This window comes from Tympanuchus pallidicinctus, unplaced genomic scaffold (assembly GCF_026119805.1).
Source record: "Tympanuchus pallidicinctus isolate F22 unplaced genomic scaffold, pur_lepc_1.0 scaffold8, whole genome shotgun sequence".
Lineage (NCBI taxonomy): Eukaryota > Metazoa > Chordata > Aves > Galliformes > Phasianidae > Tympanuchus > Tympanuchus pallidicinctus.
The window spans coordinates 50,844,196-50,869,281 of record NW_026294802.1 but is presented as its reverse complement, the minus strand read 5'-3'; the positions used below and the strand labels follow the sequence as shown (position 1 = coordinate 50,869,281).

At 46.2% G+C, this 25,086-nt stretch overlaps 1 protein-coding gene across 22 annotated transcripts in view; it reads left to right on the top strand.

The window, feature by feature from the left end:
- The window catches only part of DNM1 (dynamin 1), a 59,495-nt gene that overhangs the window by 7,111 nt on the left and 27,298 nt on the right, over positions 1-25,086 (top strand). For 18 of the 22 annotated variants that reach the window (XR_008202954.1, XR_008202952.1, XR_008202950.1 and 15 more), the window contains exons 2-10: positions 12,873-12,946; positions 14,052-14,201; positions 14,707-14,910; positions 15,427-15,525; positions 16,216-16,376; positions 16,480-16,622; positions 16,706-16,841; positions 17,695-17,762; positions 18,549-18,687. Coding sequence is in view for 12 of the 22 variants with exons in the window: in XM_052669382.1 (XP_052525342.1) it covers positions 12,873-12,946; positions 14,052-14,201; positions 14,707-14,910; positions 15,427-15,525; positions 16,216-16,376; positions 16,480-16,622; positions 16,706-16,841; positions 17,695-17,762; positions 18,549-18,687 (1,174 nt within the window). In the remaining 10 variants the exon portion in view is untranslated. Of the gene's footprint in view, positions 1-12,872; positions 12,947-14,051; positions 14,202-14,706; positions 14,911-15,426; positions 15,526-16,215; positions 16,377-16,479; positions 16,623-16,705; positions 16,842-17,694; positions 17,763-18,548; positions 18,688-21,883; positions 22,023-25,086 lie in introns of all 22 variants that reach the window. The other 4 variants (XM_052669384.1, XM_052669385.1, XM_052669379.1 and 1 more) reach the window with 1 other exon arrangement.

Here is a 25,086-nt window from a genome sequence, read left to right as displayed (position 1 = left end):
GAGCCCTGGGCACAGCGATTAAGCTGACTGAAGAGCAGTGCAAATTTTGTATTGAAAACATCCATTTCAGGGATGCTTGTGGGTATCCTTTAAAGAAAAGGACGTTGTTTCCTGAAGTACTTCAGGAGATAGAGCTAAAGAATTCCAAAGCTTCTGCAAGGCCTGCATTGTCAGATGGGGGCCTTCCCTTTCTGAGAATCAGGGCTTATGTCCCTGTAACAGAGCTATAAGCTCTGTTAAAATACTTGTACTGCAGCCATAAAAAATTATGCAGAGTGAAGCTTGGAGTAAAACCAGTTCCTCACTCGACTGAAACAGGAATTGAATTCAAGTCTCAGGGGGTGAAAATACTATTTTAATAATTTATGGCCTCAGCAGTCCCCTTTAACACTCCGTTTCCTGTTTCTTATGGCTTCAGGTTGTGTTGTTGCAGCTGTGCTGAAGGGTGAAGAGTTAATACTGCCAGAGCAAGCAGGAGGGTTGTGGAGATTCCTGCCTGGCTGTGCTGGGACTGTCGTTTTGTTTGTGAAACTGCCTTGGTATGAGAGTGGCCAGCACAGTACCTGGGATGCCTGGGAAAGGACTGAGCAGATATTAAACTGATGCTGCTGTGGATTTTAGCTGAAGAACCAGGCAATGTTGATGTAATCCTACATAAAAAAGTGTGTAAACTGCAGCTATGTTTCAGAATCGTTTTTCAGTCACGTTTAGGCTCTGAAAGCATTGCTAGGCAGAATTTTACAGAGATGCTGTGCAGCTGATGCTCAACATCTGCAAGTGTTTTTACAGCAGAGTCAACTTACCCTGGAGATCATTAAGAAAAACAACTTTTTTTGAGACTGGAGATGCAGGGCTGGGGGAGGCTGTACTGAATTTCTTAGCACAAAGAAGAGATACCTAAAGGCAGAACCTTTGAACAAGTCTTTGTTTTGCTCCTCTTTGCATTCCTGTCACTCTCACATGTGTAAAGGCAGAGTATATTTGGTAAGATCTGGCTCAGGGCTCTGACAAAAATCAGCAGCCCACTGCAGCTCTGGAGCTCTTTGTCATCTGAGTAATTACAGAGCTCCAAGAGCAGAGGCTTATAATAACTGTCCATTTGCTGCCTGCTCACCAGCACAGCAATGGATCTCCATCAGTGAAGGAGTGTACCCGATGGCCTGTTAGCTCAGAAGTAAGCTAGCAGAAAGCAAAGCTCTAACTCCTACTTTTAATGGTGATATTTGGCTCCACTGACTTGCCTGTGGTTTACTCTGGACATACACTGCTCTGAGTGGGAATGGAGCATGTTAGATTTTTCTCTCTTTCTGGCTGCTGTGATCTCTAGAGTAATCTCTGGATATTTCTTAAGCTGATTGTGCTTTTACTTTTAATAGAAGCTCCTCTATGAATAGCTGGGAATTGCCTGAGCATGGTGATGGCCTTGTGAGGTCTGCTGCAGCAGTGGTACAGCTCGAGGCAGGGAGGGGACCAGCATACAAAAAAGCTGCAGAACATCCTCTGGGGATGTCACACTGCAAAGCTGATGCTGCAGCTCCAGTGCTGAAGCTCAGGGTGCATCTTCTGCATCAGCACAGCAATCAGGAGGCAGGCTGTGCATTTCCACTCTCTGGGCTCTGCTGCTTTGGTTTGGTGTATGGGTTCCTAGGAGTTACTCTATTTGATCCCACTTTTGTTTTTGGTGTAGCTTGGAAATGGAGATGTCTTCAGTGGTTTTTAAAGTAGAAATTAATGCTTCTGCACTGGCGGTGGTAACAATCAGTCTACTTATTTTTCTTCAAGGGCTTAAGAAGTAGCATCTCTGCACCATGTTTCCAGCCAGGGTGATCCTAATTATATCTGAAACTGCAGAGGTGCAGTGCATAGCAAGGAGCTTGGCACTGTTCCTGCATACTTCTCCACACAGCAGAGATGCATTGGCATCTTAAATTCCCTCTGCAGGGTGGCTGTGCACCTTGGTCAGGATGTGCTAGGGCCAAATGATGCAGTTACCATGCAGAACCGCCCTCCCTGCCTGACCCACCAGCAGGGAACCAGCCTGCCTCCCTGCTCCCAGCACTCTTACCTCAGCAAGGTAAATTCTCAGGGTACATGCATCCAATGGTACACATCCACCACCTATATGTGGACAGTGATGGTACAGCAGGGCTTGAAATGCCACCCCCTTCCTCATAGAGCTTCTGTGGGTTCTTAATAGTGGGCTCAAAGTGTTTCTGCCTCTTCCAATGAACCTTTTCAGTTCTTTCTGCCTTTTGTGGCATTCAGGCTCTGAGGAGACTGTCTGGGAGTGGAGAAGTGTCATGCTGCAGTGACGGAACATGCCTTGAGCTATATTTGTTCTCCTTGCAGCAAATACCAGGACGCCAGAGGTGAAAGAGTTTTGACAAGAAATCTAAGATGACACTTAGTATGAACCTGTGGTGTTTTTGGCTCTGTCACTGCACCAGTTTCCTTCTGTGAAGGACAGAAAGGCAAAAAGAGGATAAGCTTCTTTATATCAGGAGTCTCCATGTGGGGTATGGCATCAATATTGGTTATTTCTGCATGAACTGCTGGTGATCCCCAGCACAGGAGAGCCTTTGCTGCAGGACTCTGGAGAGCTAGGACAGATTAAGACACTGGTGGTGGAGAAATAGAAAGGTTGATGTGTTGCTCATCAGTTTTTAGCATGTGTTAATCCTAGTGGGTTGCAGTGTCTGTGCTTTCCCGTCAGTTCATCATTCCTGTCCCAGAGTTTCATTGTATAGCTTGTCCTTTGTTTCCTCTCTGTTCAAGTTGCAGGTGCTGTGCAGGCCATGTTTTGAAGGGCTGCCACTGTCTGTGATGGCAAAGCCAGGATTTGTCAGTAGATTTGTTTGTGCCGAAGCAGAGCAATGCTACTGCAGAATGATGACAGATCAGCGCAGCTTGAGGAGACAAGCAAAAATGCTGGGTCATGGGTTTACCTTTTGTGGCTGTAAAAACTGGATTTCTTTTCTACAACTGGGACTGAGCAGGATTGATTTTCTTTTTTTTTGTAAGACTAGAACTGTCCTCTTGAAGGCTGCTGTGTGAAACTTGCAGGGCTGTTATGGGGATAATGCCCTGCAGGTGAAGCTGTATGTATAGCAGAATATATTGTCTGTGACTTTGTTCTAGTATTTGTGTGCTTCAGTGGGAGTAAAAGATGAACTCGCTTCCATATGATGATGGAGAAAAATCATCAAGGCATACAAAGCGTGTTCTGCAGCTGCTGGGATGGAGAGCTCAGCATGTCTGTGCTGGATTTCCTTTGTCCATGGAGTCCTGCACTCAGGCAGTGCAGTAGGTGTTGTTCCCCTGGATGCTGTTGCAGGGCTGGCTGGGTTGGCTTCTTCCTCTTAAATGAACTGAAGATGCAGAACCCTACAGTGAAATGAGCTTTGTTTTCTTCCTGCTGGGATTCTCATCCTTGAAATCAGAGCTGTGATTTCCACGAATGCATAATTCTTGCTGCCACATCCACTCCGGATGTGCTGGGCTGCTTTTTCCCTTGAGTTCCTGATATTGTCACGTAGAATCAGTGCTTGTTGTTCTTCACCTTGAATATCCTAAGGCATGCAAGATCCAGGACTTCATTTTCTATTACCCAAAAGATCCCAGGGGAAGCAGCACAGCAGCAGCACTGCGATTCTGCAGCCTCTTAGGACTCTTCCCTTCAGTCTGCTGCAGCTGACAGTCACTGCGGCATTTGCTATAATGGGCAGTGACTTTTTGAGACCAGTCGCTGCACCATAGGCTGTACCACTCTCTAAATAATCCTCCTCAGTAAAATGCAGAGCCTCTGAACAAGAAAATCCCTTTACAGCTGCTACCTGCAAAAATACGAAGAGGAAATTGGTTCACAAGCACACCTGAGGTGTTGGAGTGTCCTGCCTGCCTTTCCCACCTGTGTTTTGTTCCCTCTCATGCTCTGAGCTAACCCATCTGCGGGAGCGTGGCAGGGAGGGTTCTGGCAGATAAGTCAGCCCTCAAAATGGAGGAGGGAAAGGATATTACTCATTAATTCTCTCCCAGCGGAGAGGAACTGAAGCGAATGATGTCTCGGGCGAGATGGTTTTGTATGCTGTAGGAATAGCCCTTGTTTCTCCTGCAAGCTCTTGACCTGTGGCTGTAGATACTTGTATGAAATCTGTCAGCCTCAGCATCTCGGGGCTGATGCATGGCAGTGAGGGCGTCAGGAGCCGTGTGGACATAAAAACTGATTTGTTTCTATGGAAACAAGTAGATTTCAACGTGTTGCTGGGAAGTAGGAGGGGAATTATCCCCCTGGGCCTGGTTTTGGCTCTCAGATTGGATTGGCTGCTGCACTGCAATTGTAGAGCAGCAGCCCATGAAGGGATTATCTATCTAGTCTGGGATCACAAGCAGGCAGAAGCACGTGGATCCAATCTGTTCCCACTGCAGGCTTCCTCTGCAGGAATAACACAAGGCTCTGCAATTGCATGCCAGGACTCCCTGGGTCACAGCCCTCCATGGCACTTGGTAGTAAAGAATTGACCTTGGTCACTAATAGCTGGAAAAGAAGCCTGCATTCCAGCATACACAGCTGTGACTGCATATCCTGCACAGATTTTCTTCCAATTAAGATGGCAAAGGTGATGAACTGTGCTCCTGCTTAACCACTCTGTCTAGGTGTGCATTTCTAGCAAAAGCTGGAAGCTATTTATGGTGTCTGCAAGGACAAGAAGTTGATCTTTCTGACAGAGGCTTCAAGTGCTGCTTGAAATCCCATCTTCTGAAAGTATTTGCCCATCTAGGCCTCAGTGATGACTCTTGAAAGGGAAAGCTTAGATTTCTAGGTAGGAAGGAAGCACTCAGTGGAAAACCAGCAAAATGGTGATGTCTGTGTGCATGTGAGCCTCCTCCCAAAGTGTTCCCTTCTTTGTGTGCTTCCTCCCCTCTTACAGATAGGGTGCAGGAGCAGCATGACCTTCTGCAACAGAAAAACTGTCTGCTCAGCTTCTGTCACCTCATGATGCATGAGGACCTTATTATACATTACATAAACTGAGCTATGGCTGTAGTGCCACAAATCCTTGGTTTGTGCTTTGTAGCAGAACCGGAGAGCTGATCAAATTTGTTAACCCTTGTTTTTTTTGCACGGATGCAAGAAGATGGATGCTATCAGAAGAGTGTTGCAACATCTCTGCCTTTCCTTCAGGTCATCTTAAAACACACAGTTCATCTAAAAAGCAGGGCTGGATCCTGCTGTTGACCCTTAGCATAAAGCTGTGGTATGTGGGCCTCCCTGGAATCACTTCAGGCACACAGCAGCAATCCCTGGGCTGCCTGTTGGCTGTGCTGTGCACACAGGGTATCAAAGGAAAGTGGAGTACCTGGGCTGTAGGAATACTGAGTCTGTGGGTCTGTGTTGCCATGTGAGAGTGCTGCCTTGCAGCTCTGTAGCTCAATGAGAGCACAGCTTGTGCACAGAGGCTGTGGTGCAGCCATGACTCAACATAATGCATTCAGCTGTTCTCCAAATTTTGATGTTCTCCAAAGCCAGCGAAGCGAAACAGAAATCAGCCCAAAGGATTCAAATGAAAACAAACAATAGAAAAACATTCTTATCCCACTGCTTTCAGAGACCTGCGGGGAGTCAGGCAGGAGAGGGGCTGAGTGAAACGCAGGGGAAGGAGATGTGGAAAGCAATGAATGAAAAAGGCAGTAATTGCAGTGAGTCTTGGGAACTGGTCTGCGCAGTCAGATAAACCAGAGAGGGTGAATTTGGTGTCCTCTGGAAGGGATGGAGGGGGGCAGGGGGTGGCAAGGGAGAGAGCCTCTTCAAAGCAAATGTTCTTGTAATTACTGTGCGATTTCCTTTTTCGCTTGAGCACATTCAGGGCTGAACCCAGCCACCAGCGCTGAAATATCAGTGGCACGGGGGAGCGTTTGTTCAGAGCCTATCTCCTGTTGTGTTGTCTGAGCTCCCTCAGCCCACGTTTGGCTCAAGAAAAGTCTTCTGTGTGGTGAAACCCATTTCTAATTGATACTTCTGCTCAAGGCACGTGTGTTCTCCCAGAGGCTCCCAAGTGGCACAGTCTATTTCAGTACCCGTGGCTTTGTTCTGTAGGAAAGATGTGTTTTGGGTTTGTGGGTCTTTTTTTGCACACTTTTTCTCCAGATGATGACGTGGCACAGAGCAGGATTGTTGTCTCTGCATATCTAAATCAATAGCTGGGCGGCTGTGCTGTGTCCCATGATGAGATGGAAGCCTGTCTGCTGTCCTTCTGGCACTTAGTCCCTGCCGTGAGGGAGACAAAACTCACCACTGTGCTTGTTTGTGAGGGCAGGGATTTGACTTTCTGGGCTTGCTGTATGTCAGGTTTCACCCAGCCAACCATGCAGTCCCTTGGAGCTCACCTGGTATACAGCAAAATGTGGAGAGGGCTGCTCAGCCCTTCCTGCCTGCTGGCCTGGATTGCTGTGTGGGGAGAAGTGGCTCAGTGGTGGGGATGCTGCTGAAAAGCTAGGATTTCTTAAAGCAACTGCAAGTACTGTAAGTCAGCACAATAGTGTTAACCTCCCTTTGCACTGCTGTAAATAGGATCTCAAGGTACAAGGCAGTGGGAAGCCTTCTCTTCTGTTAACGTATATATTGTGATGACACATGAACTATTGCATGACCTTTATTTTTCACAATTGTTTTCTTGAATAATGAATTATTGTGTACAATAACGTTGCCAGTATGATAGAATGTGTGGGGGTTACAATAGATGTTTATTTCTATATATACCCATTGTGTGACAAATGTCAATTATGCTCTTAAGAAATACTTGCATTACATCAACTGCCTGTAGATTTGCTTTCTTTCACTAAAGGTCAAGACTAGACTCTCAGTCTGCTGCAGAGATTGGCAGATAAATAACACATCCCCTGGCTTAAATCTCTGAGACTAAAAGTGCTAACCTTACCAAAAAGGATGTGGCTGCTTAGGAATGGGATCTAATGCATGATTACAGTTTCTGTAGGACTCCTCTCTAGGTTTGCACAATGTAGTGTAAAGGAAGAGTGAAAGCTAAATGTACAGGAAAGCGTTGTTAAGACAGCAGGTTGATGGGTAGTTCTGTTTGTGATGCACCTGCTTTTGAACTCTTGCTGGTTGTGTTGGACAATCCAGCATTTTTGTTTGAATAGCACTTCTGTCTGGGAAAGGTAAGAGCTCGTAAAGGGCACAGTGATGGCAGGAAAGACTGAATCTGTAAGGCAGCCTTCCCCTAATGGACCGGGTGGCAGAGGATGGAACAGTTGTCCATGCTGTTGCCCCACATGTGGGTTTATGACAAGTTACGGTGTTGCTTGGGCACGTGTTTCCAAGGCACTCAAAGGATCAGGCCAGGAAGGTGCTCCCAAGGGCAGGTCCTGTCTTAAGCTTCTGCCTTCTGGTCAGCCTAAGCAAAGTCCATCACAAAGGAGCCCCAGGCTTAAGTGTTTCTGTAAGTGGAAAGCTGCTGCCATTTCTGAGGCATTCTAGCAGTCAGTGAGGTTAATAGTGGATGTCTTTAGCCCTACAGGTATTCAGTGGGCAGTGTGTTGCATAGGAGTTGTAAGGTTTCCTTTAAGACATGGTGGAGTAAGAATGCTTGAAAGTAGAGTTGTGCTTCAAGATGAAGTGCTGCTTGGGGAGATTTGCAAGCAGTTGGTGAAATGCAGCCTGCATCAGGATGTGTGTGTTGCCATCCAGTGCCATTACCAGAAAAGCCATCAGTCAGAGGTCCTGATGACCCCGGGATGCTCGTCATGTGTTGTGCTGGGGTGTTAATGAAGGAATCTTGATCTGGGTGTGTAAGTGATCAACTCTAAGACCTGATGGAGGACATGAAGCTGGTGCTAGGCCTGAGCAGGAGTGTCTGTGATCTGTGTGGCCAGACAGTGAAATCCATAGGGATAGAAGCTGTATTTCATGCTGTGAATTGATGCACTGCTTTGTGCAATGAAGTTATGATTGAATTGTTATCCCTCAGTGCCACCGTAACACAGGAAATAACAAATACTGGATTTAAAAGCCAGGAAGAGCCATGTGAAACTGTGGGTACTGTGTGAGTCTTAATTGTCTGAAAGAAATAATCTGAACTGGAGATTAATCACATCCTTTAATAACCTTGTCTGCAGATGTTTACTAAGAAATCAAATGGAAATTAAATGATCAGATGGTGTTCATTCTCTTGTTATTTGGACTCCTGTTATGTCTTCATAAGCTGCTGCTTTGTTTTTTTTTTAATTGGGGCTTTACCTTCTCTAGTGCATTCTAATCCAAGAATCTCAAAGGACTGACAACAAACTACATGAATGCTGTATTGGTGGATCTGGATCAGAATTAGTTTTGTATTTGAGCTCTCTACAGACATCTTCCCAGCATCCCCGCAGGAGGATAAAGCAAGTGGTGGTAGAACCATTGAGTCTGTCTTCCACGTGGAGGAAAGGACAGTAATATGGACTTGCTTCCTTTATGGACTGCCAGGGCCTTCTGTTGCTACCATCTGTTATTTATGATTTATCAGTTCTTTTTGATTCTAATCTATATTTAATGCCACAAGCAATTTGGTCCCCTCCTGTGTCTTATCAATATCTTTGATCCTCGTTACCTGTAAATTCTGATGCTCCGTGCCATGTGAGTCACCTAATGAACCTTGGAACTTGATGAATATCTGCTTGTTCTGTCATTAATAGCACCTTTTTGTTCTGTAGGATGCCGAGATACCTCATGCATGGAGGATTATCATATAGATTGCCTGGCTTTAATTTAAAAAACTAGTATGGAAGCCTCAGACCTTGTTGCCTCCATAATAAATATTTATTACATGACATTCAGACTGCCTTAATGTTTGAGAATCTGTGTGTTCGGGGTTTGTCCAAGTGTTGCTGTGGAGTAGCTGCTCGATTGCTTTCTGTCCCTCAGGTGGTTTTTCTGACTACTGTATTACTAATACAGTTTTCAGCCCAAATCTGTACTTTAATGCAGCTCTGTGTACTAAAATAGAAATAAGACTGCAAGGGATGATGTGATTGGGTTTGCCCCGAGGTACCTCTGGAGCCAGTTGAGAGCATATGCAATTTGTACTTCAGAGATGAGCAGTGCATAATAGAACAGTGAGCATCTTCTCAGGTCTGTTCCCTTATTGAACACTTTCAGCCCGAGACCTGTCAGATTTGCATCTTCATTTCTTTCTGTGCCCTGGTTTAGAGGGGAGATGTATTGCCAGTCAGACCAGAATTTAGCTACCGGGAGCATGAAGTGTATGCACTGAAGTCTTCCAGTAAGTGTCAGTTTGGGGAATGGAGCTCGTTGAGCCCAGCTAAAATGCTTACAAGTGATACCTCAGTGTCTTAAGGAGGATTTTCAAGTCTGTACCTAAATGGAAGATAAGCAGATCAAGCGTTTATTTCCTAAATGCAGCATTTCTGCCTCGGTTTTAGTTGCTACTTTATTATTCATCCTGGGTGGAACTTAGCACTGGGAAGTGGAACAGGATGATGTTATTGCCTTAAAGGCACAGGAAAAGAAAATGCTATCACATCATCCCTGCATGTTAGGAAGAAAACAGGAAAATAAAGTAAGCTTTTCCTTCTTAAGATGCAAAGTAAATGGCAAACAATTGGTACTGGTAGCCTAATGAGTTTCAGGCATGGCATCTTGTATAGTGGTATATGAAGCAGGGCTGCTCTTGGTGCTGTGATGGAGGCTGCCTTATTCTGGTAGGGAAGTCCCTGCTGCCCTCATCATTCCAGTTCTGCAGCATGTTATCTCCAAAGAAGCGTTCCATCTTTCCCCTCCCCACTCCCAGCTTTCCTGCTGTATGTCTCCTTGCTGGAATGGAACAAGCTGCTTTATCTAACCCTTCTGCTCTCATGTGCCCAAGTCAGCTGGCATGTCCTCTCATGTATCCCTCTCCTGAGTCTGGCTTCACTTCATCACTTGGTGCTGCTCTTTCAGGAGAAATCCATTCTCCTGGCTGCTGAAAGGACTCAAAACCCTGGGCTGTGTGTGCTGTCTGTGCCCCATATGCTTTGTTATAGTTTGTTTACAAGCAGCAGTTTATTGTGCCTGCTGCAAGGGGGCAAGCAAGGCTGCTGTACAGCGTGCTCTCCTGGCACCCAATCAGGCAATAGAGTTTATGGATCTGTGCTTTTTAAGAGTCTGATCTGCAAGGCTTAGCCTGAGCAGGAGGATGGAAGGGTTTGTTCCAGAGACTGCAAAGAGAAAGGATGGGGAATAAAATGAGAAAGAATATGGATGTGATGGGATGATGGCTGTGAATGCCTGTAAAGCTTTTTGGCTGGAGCTCCTATAGGTTGAGTGTGGGGAAAACCTGGAAGCTGAACTGTATGTATGTCTCAGTAGCTTGTGGGTAAGAACACCTTAGTTTTCTTATATAAGGGATCAAACTGTGCACGTTCAGAATGTAAGCCCTAAGAAAACTCATTTAGCTGATTGTTACGGGTTTGGGTAATTAAGCTTGAGTTTCACTGGGAAGAGAGACTTCCTGGAGGAGGAGCAATGTGGCTTTATTCCTGAAAGAACTGTGTGTATATTTCTACTGACTGACTTTAACATAACTGCAGTGTTATAATGCTGCAGGTCGGCAAGCCCAGGCTCCCAAAACTGGATAGTATGGAATTCTGCATGGTGAGAAACTGAGGGAAAATTCCATTGGTAACATCGTTATGTAAAGGTTGAACTTAAACAGTGTACAGCTGTGGGATGAATGACTCTACAAAGGGAAATACGTAGTTAAAATGTAGTCGGTTAGTATGTCAAAGGATGGGGTTGATAACAAGCAGAAACGTTGGCTTCATGGTCACTGTTCTGTTAGAGGTACTCCTGGTATCTCTTCTGCTGTTCAGAGGAAAGCTGACTGAAAAATGACTCTGACTTTTTCAAATCCTCTTTATTTTTTAGTGTTGTGTCTTTTGTGAGGATGTTGTTGTTTTTTTTACCTTGCAGTAGCCTGGAAGGCACTCGGTTGGTGCAGTGTGTGGTTTCAGTTTCCTCTGATGCCAGGATCTGGATGTTGCAGAGGTTTTCTCATTCACCTTTGCTTGGAGCTGTGACAAAAACCACAGAGAAATCAGGTTTGGGACCAAAGCAGAAAGCTTTGGGAAAACGTGGAGCACATCATCAGGGGGGTCTTAATTCCTAAAGGACTCATTCTTACAAATGCAAGTAGTGCTTTTCCTACAGTGAGGTGGAATGTAATGCTGCAAGCTGGAGCTCAGTAGCTAGAGTAGTGCCTTAGTGCAGAAGAAATCAAATTTGCAGTATAACTATGCTTTTTTCTTACCTACAGTAAAGTAACAATAAATCAGCGCAGCTTGGATTTGTTCTAAAAGAACTGATGCAAGAGTAGGACTTTGTCACATATTGACCACAGACATCCATAGGAATGGAGCTGAGACAGCAGAAAACTGCCTGAATGATGCAATGCCTCAAAGATTCCAGGATTAATCCCGCTAGAATGGAAAAAAACAGAGCTGTATTTATTTGAAAAATAAATGAAAGATCCCAGTTAACTCCTTATGTTTCTGGAAGTCTGAAATAATGAGAACGGGTTACAGTTTGTGGTAGAGTTTTATCAGAGGTCACTTTGCAGTAAGCTTAGTGACTTGCAGGAGAAATGCTTGAAACATCAGAGGTTGTAGGATGCTCCTTGCTCTCCTTTCACTTGAAATGACTGCATCCTTTTATAGTACTCAGTTTAGAGCTGAGGACGAGGGAAATGCACGTGCTTTCCTACTTCCTTGCAGGTTTACGTGAGCAATCAGTGCTGAAACCAGAGGCTGAAATCAAGTCTGCTCACTGCCTGATGTATTACAACACAAAAGCTCCTTCCTCATCTTCATTTCCATTGTCAGTATTAAGGCTGTGCAGGGTAAGGCCATGGTGCAGAACACTGAGGAGCGTGGATTTCTTTTCCTACAGTTACTACTGAATTGGCAAAGTTAGGCACTGTCACACCATCAGTAGAGGGAGGGCTGTGCCAGGGTGCAAGCAATGCAGGCAGAGCGGTGACATCCATGCCCGACAGCACGTTCTGAAGCTGTGCTTCTCCAGTAGCTAGGGAAGCAAATCAATCGCGTTCATGGTGACTTGTGAAGAGACACACGAATCAGCTGAGTACTTGGAAACCAGGCCACAGACTGGCAAGGTCATCAGATGTGCTGAGCGTGCTTGGCTTTGCTGAAAGCCAGGGGGGTTTGAAAAAAGAAAAAGCAAAGGAGAGCTTGTCGCCTGCAGGTGTGAAGTCAGCATTAGGGAAGGGGTAACAGAAGGCTTCCTTCCTTTGAAATGACATGGAGAACAGTAACTTTTGGGTTCTTGTCAATTTAGGAGGCTGCTTCTCCTTGGCAATACTTGCATTTCCTTAGTTGGGAGAAGCCCTGAGTGGAAGCAAACCTTTGACTGCTATCTGTTCTGTTTCAAATAGGTGATGCACTGTTTGCATGCTGTAACAGCAGTGTCCTGTGACACCCCAAAGTGTGGGTGAGTTTGTTGTAGCTGAGGTAATTGTATTTTGTCAAAAGAAGGCACAGTAGTTTTCAGTCTCTGCTTCAATTTCTCAGCCTGGTGCCATAGAGATTATTTTCCAGCATACATATAATGGTATTAATTGGTCTTTCCTGTTAGCCTGGAACTTCATCTGAAAGAGCCTGAACTGGAAGAGTGGGAGCGTGCTGTGAGCGTGGGCTTCTTCAGAATGGCCCGTCTTCCTTGGGGAAGGGCACTTGGTCTTTTGTGCCTTAGACTCTATGTGTGCCTTGCTGGGACCCACGAGTGCTCATAGAAACAGAAGAGCCGTGGACAGGGAAGGAAACGATCGCCCATTCATCTGAAATTTCCTCTTTCGTTTCAGGGACTTTCTGCCACGTGGCTCTGGCATCGTGACCAGGCGGCCTCTGGTCCTGCAGCTGGTGAACGCCAGCACAGGTATGCAGCGTGTGTCTGTGGTTGCTGCTGGCTTCCCATCCTAATCCTGACAGGTCTTATTTCATCGGGGCGCTGCTCGACATCTGATGCATGAAGTGTTCAGGAAGAGAGCACTTCTCGGTTGTTTTGTTTGAATTAAGCAGCGTTTCATGAAGACACTCGTCATGATTTTCCTTTGTCTGTGCAGCTGTGACTCTTTTGACCCAAAAACTAGAGGAACTTGCTTATAGCCCCTGAAATAAGTGGGTGGGATGATTCTAGTGCACTTCAAATCAAGTATGAGAACGCTGGGATCTGAACAGGAATTCCTGCAGAGTTCTGTACTGGAGTTGAGGGCTGTTCACTACTTTGGCTGCTGCTTGCGGAGCGCCTTCATTACTGTTGCCTTCAAGCACGAGATCTCATTGAGGAGTTGGCAAGTGACTGTTTCAGGGTGTTCTTCCTCCCCTGTCAGGTGGACCCAACCTGTTTACTACAGTCCCCCAGTCTACAGTAAGGAAACAACTTGACTTGTGAGGATTTTTCACTTGAAATGGAGGGTTCTTGAATTGGCTAATGTATTCAAAGACTAAAAAAGCCTTACCAAAACGAATGTAAAAACCCACCAAGCAATTCAAAACCATGCCAGAAGGGTTTTTTTGCTAGTTAGAGACTCCCTTGAGTCAGTTCTCATCATGTCATGCAACTGTTATTTACTCCTACTACTTTAATACAGAGCTGCTCCAAGTTCTTGTGAATACAAAGGTACTTCCCAGTCCATCTGTGGAAGTTGCAGGTTTGTGTTAAGCTTGCTTCATATCAATAAAGTCTTAGGTTATTTTTTGAATGAACAAGAATGAGGATGCAAACTCTGAGACCAGAGCTGGACTGGGAAGGTTTTGGGCTTATAGATTCTCTCAGATGTTGTTACAACCGTGGCTGCAGTAATTTCTTTGTCAACCACATAGGATCTAGGGAGAAAGACCCTTCATTACCACACTGCATCCCTTCAGCTGTTCTTGTGTTTCTTTTCAATCCAGGGCATTTTATTAAACTTCTGGCTGTGAGGTGTTTTTTTTTTCCCACTCGTGTGACTGTTTCTGACTCTCTGCTTCTGTGCCAACAGAATATGGAGAATTCCTGCACTGCAAAGGAAAGAAATTCACAGACTTTGAGGAGATCCGTTTGGAGATTGAGGCTGAAACGGATCGTGTTACTGGCTCCAACAAAGGGATTTCCCCAGTGCCCATCAACCTCAGAGTCTATTCTCCTCATGGTGAGTCTTAATGCAGTCTCTGAAGTCAGAGGATAGATGAGGCAGATTGCTGTTCTGTCATAATGTAAATACAGAACGAAGATGAAATGGAATGTGAATGTATGTTTTTGACTTAAATCCCCACATGCCTGGGCTATGGTGCATCACACTGCCAGTCTCTGCCATGTTTCTAGAAGGGTTTGCCTGCCAGTTGAAGTATCTGGTTAGAAGCAGGACTATTAGAGACAACTGATGCCTGTGCAGAAACTTCTGTCTTAAAAGACTTTATTGCATCAGTGTGGACCTTCCTATAAAGACCTGCAGTCTCTCTGTTCTTTGGGGAAATGAATCACTGACAATACAACTAATAACGGTTAGCAAATAGTTCTTGCTCAACTTTAACAAAAAGGAACTGAAAAACTTTAGGCATAACAAAAGCATACACTGAAGCTATGAACGTTCCTTATAGACCAGAACATTCCAACCTTAACACTCACTTGTGCTGTCTCCTGCTTCCTGTGTGTAGTCCTGAACCTGACGTTGGTGGATCTCCCAGGCATGACCAAAGTCCCGGTGGGGGATCAGCCCCCTGACATCGAGTTCCAGATCCGAGATATGCTCATGCAGTTTGTCACCAAAGAGAATTGCCTCATCCTGGCAGTATCCCCAGCCAACTCTGATTTGGCCAATTCTGATGCCCTGAAGGTTGCGAAGGAGGTGGATCCTCAAGGTAAATCTCTTGTTTTAGTGTGGCATTACTAACCAGCAGCCTGATTCTCCAGGCTGTGATTACTCAGCATTTTTAGTCTCCTGTCCATTGTCTTAGGTGGTATTTTCACAACGTATGCCCTTCTGAGAGGTGGCTTTGAGCATTAGTAGCTACTCTAATAGAAATTGTATTATTCCCCATTTCTTTATTTTGAGCCCTGTTTCTGAAGAGGTTGAGGGCTTCCCTCCCTTCACTTTGGTCATCTGTGTTCTGTCTGGAGAAAAGTAGGAAAATCTTCCCTAAAATCCATCTCTGTGGTAAAACACATGAGTGTTTGAACAGGGTATGGCTGAGAACTGACCTCTGTTACCTGTTCTGCTGTTGTGACCTCTTGGCTCTTATGGGAACTGTGACATTTGAGCTCAAGAGCCCTTGAGTAGCCAAGCTGGGCAATCTGTAAGCCTTCTGAACAAAGGAAGGTATTACACAGTTATTTACTTGATCAGGTATGTTCATATTCTACTATTTTTTATTAAGGGCAACGCACCATTGGAGTCATCACTAAGCTGGATCTTATGGACGAGGGAACTGATGCTAGAGATGTATTAGAGAATAAATTACTTCCTCTTCGCAGAGGTACGTTTCCTCACGCTTTGTGCATGATCTTCCTTCATTTTTCTTGTATAAGGTATCTTTGTCTCATTCCTTTTCTTCAGTGTTCCTGGAACATCTGTCATGATGTGTTCTTAAGCCATCTTTGTTCCAAGCTGGAATTGAGAAGCTGAGGAATAGGCACAAGTGATACTTAAAAAAAAGTAACTTTTAGGCTTTTGTATCTTCATAGGTAGTGCTAGCAGAAGCATAACCCCATGCTCTCACCTTTACTTTCTTCATTGCAGGCAAGCTGCAAAAATGGGATACTTCCTCCCCCCCAGTTCTCTTATTTGATGAGATTACTGTAGTGCGTCATGTGAAATCACACTGGCCTGTGCTGGTTGCTGTGCATAGCCATAATGAAATACCTGTCCTAAGGATGCGAAAGGAAAAGTTTGAATGGAAATAGGGTGTTCTTTGTGACTGGGGGAACAGTAATCAATAAGCTAATGCTCAATTGCATAGTGACATTTCTGTTCTGCATACCAGAGTTCCAGACCCTGAGTCACACAGAGGCAATTCCAGTTTTAAACTCTTCTGCTTGGTCCCTAACATATTTCCCTTGAAATGTCCCATTTGCAGTGTTGCTTCCTGGATAGCTTCCTTCTCAGCCTGAGCCCCACTTGCATTTTCATCCTTGCAACCGCCTGATCTTTAATCCCATTCCTGCAGGTTACATTGGTGTAGTCAACAGAAGTCAGAAGGACATTGATGGCAAGAAGGACATTCAGGCAGCTCTGGCTGCAGAGAGAAAGTTCTTTCTCTCCCACCCAGCCTACAGACACATGGCTGATCGTATGGGAACCCCCTACCTGCAGAAAGTATTGAACCAGGTACCATCACCAGTTGAGAACTGCTGCCCACTGTGCCCTTTATTCTGGGATAGCGACGTAGAAAACTTCTCCCAGTTTCATCGTAAACCTTCTTCCCTTACAGCAATTGACCAACCACATCCGTGACACCCTGCCAGGGCTGCGGAACAAGCTGCAGAGCCAGCTTCTCTCCATTGAGAAGGAGGTGGAGGAGTACAAGAACTTTCGTCCTGACGACCCGGCTCGCAAGACCAAAGCTCTGCTTCAGTGAGTGGCCTTCACTGCGCGTCCCTCCCTGGGAAAGACTGCCTAGCTGTGTCTTCTACTTCCTGCTTTCTGTCTTTGTTTAGGATGGTCCAGCAGTTTGCTGTGGACTTTGAGAAACGCATTGAAGGCTCTGGAGACCAAATTGATACCTATGAGCTGTCAGGAGGAGCCAGGATTAACCGCATCTTCCATGAACGTTTTCCCTTTGAGCTGGTGAAGGTACTGTTTCTCTGTATGCCGAGATCCTCTTTCTCTCCTTTCTTGCTAATTTTCCCCTTTTCCTTCCTGTTTTCTTGCTACTTTTTACATGTTTCACCATCTATTTTCCCTCTCTTTTGACTTTCAGTAGTTGATGTTGTCACCTTATTTTTACTTCTGGTTGTTTCTGTTGTTGGAACCTTCTCATAATACTCTGGGCAGCCTGGTCTAGTGGCTGGCAGCCCTGCCCATGGCAGGGAGGTTGAAACTAAATGATCTTTGAGGTCCTTTTCAACCCATTCTATGAATGAGGTTTCCTGAGTGGCCAAATATACCAACCTGATCAGAAGTGATAGAAAAGAACTTTTATTGTCTGTTTGGAAACATTAAGAGCCAAAATATTCCCCCATCTTCTGCACTTTGCTGTTTCCATTTTCATTTAAATTCCTCATTAGTGTAATACAAGAGCCTGCCTTGTATTAGATGATGCAATTCTGTATGTGAATTTTAAATCTCTTGGAGGTGTTTGCTGGAAAGCAGCTGCCAAGACCTCACATTAAGCCTCAGGAGACAAAACAGTTTGTTTTGGAAAGCAATCTAGTGCTTCAATCCTATTGCTTTATCTCTAAGTAGTTCCTTGGGAGCTGCTGGGTGGTTGGCACCTGTAAATGCAGGCCCTTAGCTATTCTTATCTGTTCATTTTTGTCCAGGATGTCTGCTTTGGCAATGCTAGCTTTATGGCTGGACTCTGCATCCAACATCTAGGCTAACATTCACCTGTCACATGATACTGGTGTGGGACCTCTTTAAAGTTCCGTGTGCTGGAGTTGTGCAAACATCAGCCTGTTTCTGATTAAAAACTCTCTTGGTGCAGATGGAGTTTGATGAGAAGGAGCTGCGACGGGAGATCAGCTATGCCATCAAGAACATCCATGGTATCAGGCACGTATCATGCACTAGGCAGACCACTGGCTGCATAGTCTTGTAAATACCTCTAGACCTTCCCAGTGGAATTGAAGACTTCAGAGGTACGGTAGGTCAGCCACAAGGGAGAGAACTTCCTTGGACACCCTGGTTGTTTGAATCTGGGAATAGGGACGAAGTAGCTTGCTTTCTGTTTTCATGTGAAAATTGCAGAAGCCTCAAAGGTAACACGGCTTTGGTGACTAGTTTTCTCCCTCTTTGTTTCTACATAAGAAAGGACTGAGGGATGCAAGCCCATACTGCTACTTCACTGAGTTTTAAATATTGGTTTTCACATTATGCTTCCATTTTTACCAACATCCAAAACAGTTGCTGGCCTTGAGCACCACCTCCTCTGGAGATCTGAGGGGGGAGCATTAGAGTGCCCGACCCAGCAGCCCCAGGGATTGAGTCCCAGGGCGCAGTCAGCAAACACAGTTGCATTCCCCCTCAGTGAAGGTTAACTGCCAGAAAGTGCAGTCCTGAGACCCTGAGTCCTGCTGTTCCTGGGAAGGTGACCGGGGTCTGGTGCCTGCTGTCCAACTGGGATCCATTTTGCCCTTCCGTGCTCCTCTGTGGAGGTGCCAAGCATCCCTGTTTTCTCTGGACTCCAGGACTGGTCTGAGGGGTACGGTGCTCCCAGCCCTGTGTGCGGGGTTTCAGTGGTGGTGGTGCCTGGTCTGAGATGCGTGTGTAACCTGACGTTCTCCTTGCCCCTTCTCCCCCCCCTCCTGCCTTGTCTTGTCCCCTACCCTGGGTGTTTAGAACCGGTCTCTTCACACCCGACATGGCCTTTGAGACCATTGTGAAAAAGCAGGTGAAGAAGATTAAAGAGCCTTGCCTGAAATGCGTGGACATGGTTATTTCGGAGTTAATCAATACCGTTAGACAGTGCACCAAGAAGGTAACTGGAGGCAGCATGGAGCTGGCACCTTCCACCCCTCTCTCTGGCTGCGGCACAGCATTGTGACCGGGGCAGGGATTTGCCTGCAGCGGCACTCGGTGTTTCTGACCACCTCCTCAGCATGACTAGACCTGAGCGGTACCAGCCTGGGACGATCCAGCCAACAAGCCAAACAGAAAGGGAAGCACTGTGAAACGTGGGCAGTGAGCTTGTTCCTGGAATGCTTCAGAGCAGAGGGATACTGGAGATGTCCCCTCGGTGCCTCCAGTCCCAAGCATGTGACTCCTGATTCCTTCCTAAGCTATGGATATTTCTTATGGGGCTGCATTTGACTTAAATTTAGATTGAGTTAATTTTCCAAGCTGGAAACTGGGATTTAAATTTTGTTCCCTCTGCTCTCTTAGAATTAGGAGGGTTAATCCCAAACAAGCCTTTAGTATCAGGGCAGAGTGCTCCTGGCCAAGTGTGTGGGGCTGAACTTCAGAGGCTACAGTGGTTGTGGGGAAGCGTTCCTGTGGTGTTTGGCTTGGTTTTTGGTTGGCTTGGTCCATATCCTGTTCTGGAAGAGCAGCACATGGCTGAGAAGGATCAAGTTAGGAAAGTCAATCCACCTTTGGGCTCTTCAAGAGAGCTCCAGGCTTCATCATTTGGGATTCGTGTTGGTATTTATTGGAGCTTGGGGAAGGAGCTTGCCTTAATTCTGCCCTCTGGATGCGGAAGCTTTTGTTTCTGAGGCTGGGGTTGAAAAGCAGCAAGATAGGAAGATATGTGCCATTCCTCTCAGCCATGGCTTGCTGCTTCAGCCAGGGCTGGGTGCTGGTGAAAAGACACTCGAGTTTGGATGGGAGCGTGGGCACTGGAGACTGGAATCGCCACGGGCTGTTCAAGTGCAGGTAAATGGGCATTGCAGGAGTGTCTGGAGCTACCTTGTCCCTGCAAGGGTGGGGAGAGGTGCCCAAGTGGTGATAGCTGCCATCACTTGCAGAGATGCCTAGCCCTTAGGGCCTGGAGCCGCTGTAGAAGGGCTCAGGCATGCAGACACTCTCTTTGCCCCTGGGACAGCCTGGAAGAGCAAAGCAGGCGCAGGGAGTTTGCTCAGGTTTCTAGTGTGCTGGAGGAGCTTTCTTTTTCTGTCCTGCTATTCTTTCTTGGGGTGTGTGACTGTGGGGAGCACCCAGAAAATTGCCATTAGAGCCTGGTGACAGGTAAGCACAGGCCCTCAGGCTGCCAAGTATCCAGAGTTGCCTGCTAACTGGATCAGAAGGGCTCTCCTTTTTGTGCCCTCTGAAATTTGTCTTGGATTGTTCTTCATCCATCAGTTACTGTTCAAAATCTCCCACTCATTGTCTGTGTTTGCCCCCTTCCATACATTTCCCACTTTTCTTCATCATTTTTGTTCCTTCTTTACTGATGATTCTGACAGTGAAGGGACTGTCTGTTCTGACAGCAGCAGGTTCCTCCGGTCATCAGGTGGTGGGTACAGCAGGCTGGGAGATGGGGGGGATGAAGAGACCATGGGAATGTGAAGGAGGAATGAGGATCAGTGTTCTGCTTTAGCATCGATCCCACTGCTAAGAATTTGGCTGACTGCAGTGCTGGTTGCTGTGTGTGCTAGTAGTCATGGTTACGGTTTTCTGTTTCAGGAAACAATATCATCATTCAGGTGGTACTTAGGTATATGAAGGCAGTGATTTATTATATATATATATTTTTTTTGGTTGTGTGGATTTTTGTTTGTGTGAGGACCTGTGAGCCTGGCCTTCAGAGCGGTGCACACAGTGCTGGGTTAGCAGGCTGCTGGACATGTAGGAATGGCTGCTAGGTCTGAGGGTGTGAACAGAGCTCCAGGAGTACCTCGGGTTTGCTCTGAATGGGCTGCTCTGACAGCTCGAGAGGCTGCTGGGCGAAGCTGAGTCCTGTGGTGTACTCTAAACCTCTTAGCTGCTTAAAAGGCAGATTACTGTTGTTCCTATAGCATGTTGAAGACTGTTATCAGAGTGATGTTGCTTGGGGTTTTGCAGATGTTGTCTATAGGGATACAAAGAGGTACGTAACTGATTTTAAATAGAGTGGTGTTTATAATTAGCTCTGAATTGTCAGCTGTATGCACCCCATGTTTGACTAAGAGCTGCACCTTTGGAAGAGCAGGATTCCATTCCTATATCAAAGGCACATCATCCCCCTGAAAGCACTCATAACTATATTATGCTGTGCTAAAAAAGTAACTGAGATTGTGTCCCAGAGAGCACCTGGTAGAAGCTATAACGTGTTAAGGATGTGTTGGAGAAACATCTTTGGATGCAGTAATAGTCTCAAATGAAGATAACGTGTTGTTTTGTAGCTGCAGTTTGTGGTCTTTCTGCTCTGCCATAGTGGAGCCCCTGAGGATACAGAGCGCTTCATACAGTGTCAGTGCCATGGAATACCCCCATATAAACCTCAGCAGGCCTGTACTGGGTCTGGTGCCATAGGTTGGCTGGTGCAGGACATGCTTTGTACAACTGTGCAGGCCCTGTAGCTTGTTTGTATTTCCTAAGCATTGGCTACATCTGGTCTTACTGAGGAGTTATCTGTTGCCAGGAAGGCTAGTAGGGCAAATGATGCTCTGTAAATGGAGTGTTTTATCTGAATCTGAGACATATCCATTCCATTCAGTCCTCCTGCCAGCACAAGATGCAGATGACAAACCTTTGAGTCTTAGCCTAGCTCCTGTGCAGGCCTGGAATTACATGGAAAGGATAACCACTGTGTGAAGTAGAGGGAAATGCCTGAGACAAGGGGAAACGAAGCATGGTGAGCCTGTAGGAAAGAGTCAGTGGCTCATCGTGGCAAGCAGCTGTATCTTAAAATCTGAACAAGCTTTTCTTCAGGAGGAGGTCCTTTGATCCCTGGGGGTTGCCATCCGTTCATCTTGCTCTTCACAGCTCACCATTTCACCAGCCCACTTGCTTCCACCTCCTTCCCTCTGCCACATCCATTTGCCTGTAGACTCTCCTGATACTTGGCAGTGAACAGGCCCCATAGCAATGCTCACCTGGTTCAGTAAGCTAATGGAGTGAACCAAAATCTCACTTCTCATTTTGCCTTGTTTTCTCTCTTTTCCCTTCTCCTTCCTTCTTTCCTTCCTCCTCTGCTCTTTCTCTGCTTCGCTCTCTTCTTCCTTGTTGCTTCCTCCCACCCTGCCCCTGCCATGCAGAACGGGTCTCTTCACGCCTGACCTCGCTTTTGAAGCCATAGTGAAAAAGCAGGTGCAGAAGTTGAAGGAGCCAAGTCTGAAGTGTGTGGATATGGTAGTGAGTGAGCTCACATCCACCATCAGAAAGTGTAGCGAAAAGGTAAAGAAACTAAAAACACCAAGAAAGGTCAACGCCCACCCCCTTCCCACACACATTTGTGCTGATTCTCTGCGCACACCACAGGACCGATGGCAAACCGAGGGAGAGAGAAGGGATGCAAAGATGCTCTGAAGGAGAGCAGCCAGCTGCAGGCGTCAGTGCAGGTTCGAAGCAGTGGATCAGGAGCAGTGGGCATTAGTGATGGGCTCTTGGGCTGAGACGTGGGCTGGGACCCAGTGGTTCCTCTGTACTGTGCCCTTCTCCTCTCTGTGTCTCAGTGGTGTTCAGCTCAGCGTGGAACAAGCCCTTTACTGTGCCAGTCCCTGCATTTTTGGAACTCCTTCCTTGTTTTTGCTGGGACCTCCTCCCTAAAAATTCTATGTAGGAGATGGGGAAAGAAGCCAGAGGGAGTAAAATTACGTCCCCTCATGGCATGAGTATCAGCAGGCCTCACCTTGCCTACAGAGTGCTGTGCTGGGCACAAAACAACAATCAATTCAAGCTTGAAGCACAAGCTATTCTCCAGGAGATGCACAGAGTAAACAGAATACTGACCCAAAAGAGTTGAGGGAGAAAAGCTCTTCCATGCATGACTCCTGTTACATCACTCTCCTGCTGGTACCTCGCTCCATGGACTGTGCTCAGTTGAGGTAGTGGACGCTTTCCCTTTTGCACTGCAAAGCGTACGAGGTGAGGCCTCGGGGGGCACTTGGAAGGGAAAGTGCCACGGGTGTCAGGTGCACATCGCATAGGGCTGGGGCAGCAGTGGGTTTGCCTCCCAGGCCAGCTTTGTCCAGGAGGGGGCACCACGTGCCTCCTGAAAATCAGGACAGATGTGGCAATTAATTTGTGTTAAATTTATGAGCAAGGGGCCAGAAATCTGTCTGGCACAGCAGTAGCATATTCTGGGAAACTGAGTTGCAAGGGCTGTTTCTCTCGTTATTTGAAGCCTTGAAAATTACATTTCTGTTCTTGCAGAATCGCCATCCATACAGCCTCAAATTGGGAAGGAAGGGAAGATAAGTGATATGAGCTCAGTTGGTGTGGGAGCTAAGCTGATGAGGCCTGGTTGTGCTTAGGAACATGGAGCTCACCTCCCCTAAGGAGACATCCCTGTGCCCCGAGCTCTGCCTGCTGTATTTCGTGAAGATGCTGCTGTTGCCAAGCAGCTGTGGCCGGGCAGAGTGGCTCCATTTCAGCCTGTTCTTACGAGTTCTATTTGATGGCTTTGACTTCTTTGGCACTATTGTCTGACAGAAGATGTCCTCTGTAGATGATGTAGGGAGAAGAAGCATGAGAACACCACCTATTGAATCTCAGCTGCGTTATTGGGTCATACTGTCAGCGGCTTGACAGCCAGAGCTCTGTAGGTTTTAACCCATGATGTGGTGGAGGACCCATGGGTGATCCATTCAAAAGTGTTGCAACCAAAATATGTCCTGCAAAAACAACAAAAAAAGTGATGATAGGGTGCTGTAGGAAGCTAATGGCTGTAATAAAATTTAGCCTGAGAGGCTGGAGAGGCAAATGCTGGAGATGAGTGACTCTGTGAGAAATAACTGCTTGAATTACTCTATCTAGTGATAGTAATATTGGGAAGAAAAAAAAAAACCACAAAAGGAAGGCTTTAATATTTAAATAGAAATGTCTACGTCTGGTAAGAAGGCTTATCTTGCCTGCTTGTTGCTCTGAAAGAGGGTAGAAAGCCAGGTCTCTGAAACTGCCATAGACCCTTCTGGTTAGCAACCAGTGTCAGGTGGGTTCTGATGGCTTCAGACAAAGGCTAGTCACTGCACAGGGGTATTAACTGATTCACAGTGTTTATCTTGCATGTTATAGCCCTAGCTGCTTCACCTGGATGAGAGCATGCCCTATTAGGGGAGGCATCTGGAAAAGGCTACTTCAGGACTGATGCTAATTGTAAGGTAACACTCAGCCCACTGTGGTATGGATTGATGCTGCCTTTCAGATGTTGAAACCAAACCTTTGAACCAAGCCCTGCAAGGCTTCATGGAAGGAAGGCAGCTTGGGCTAACACCTTTTGAATTAGCTGAGCAGTCCTGTAGCCTTGATTTGTTGCTGTCCTGAACTATTGTGTGGTGTTGTTTGTGTGCTGTCGCTATTATTTCATTTCACCCCAGATGGTGAAGAAATCTTTGTGTATGGTTAATAAAGCTGCATAGATGGAATAATACGAGAGTGTTAACAAAGAATGTAGGCAAGCCCATCTGTTCTTCGTGTGCAATGGAAGCACAGCTTTCCTGTCTGAAGAGAGATTTGCAGCTGATCGTCAGTAGGTGATTAGAGCTGAGGGCTGAAGCACAGGTTGCCATTAACAGGCATTCTCTGCCCAGTCTGATCCTGAGCTTCTTCCAGTTGGCTAAATGGAGAGCAACTCCCAAATCAACAGAAAGCTGGTACAGTACAAGCACACGGAGCCTTAGTTTTGGGAGGATAGCATCCTAGCCAGTGTCATTCCAAAAGCAGGAACTTCTGTGCCAGACTGCACTGCAGCATCTCCCGAATGCAGGGAAGGCCTTGCAGTCAGCATCCCTTCAGCTGAAGGTTGATCTTTGTGTGCTGGCATGGACATGGAATGTGCAGAGAAAGAAGCTAAGAAATACTGGGACAAAATGGTTTTCAAAGAGGGCTGTGAGCTTGTATTTGATCAAACAGGAAAATCCAGCTGAAACAGAATTGAAAACCTGCTTGAACTGTGATGTGATCCCAGGCTGACAGACTTCACCCCTTGAAGGGTCCCTGCTCTCCTGTCTTTCAGAGTCATGGCATTTCTGGGTGCTGTTCATATTGCTGATAACTCCTCGTCCCTCTATGCCCTACTGCATGTTCCCTGGTGGCTGTGATATCTTGTGGCTTGTCTGTGTCACTTTTCTTTGCCTGCCCTTGCTTTTCCTATGCATGCTTGGGGTTAAAATCTGCTGCTGCACGGGGACTAATGCTGTCAATTTACTTTTGCACATTAATGTTGCTGGATGACCTGGGTTCTGAATAAACCATAATGTGTTTTCTTTGTCTGCCTTTGGAATGGTGGAGGGTGGGGGTG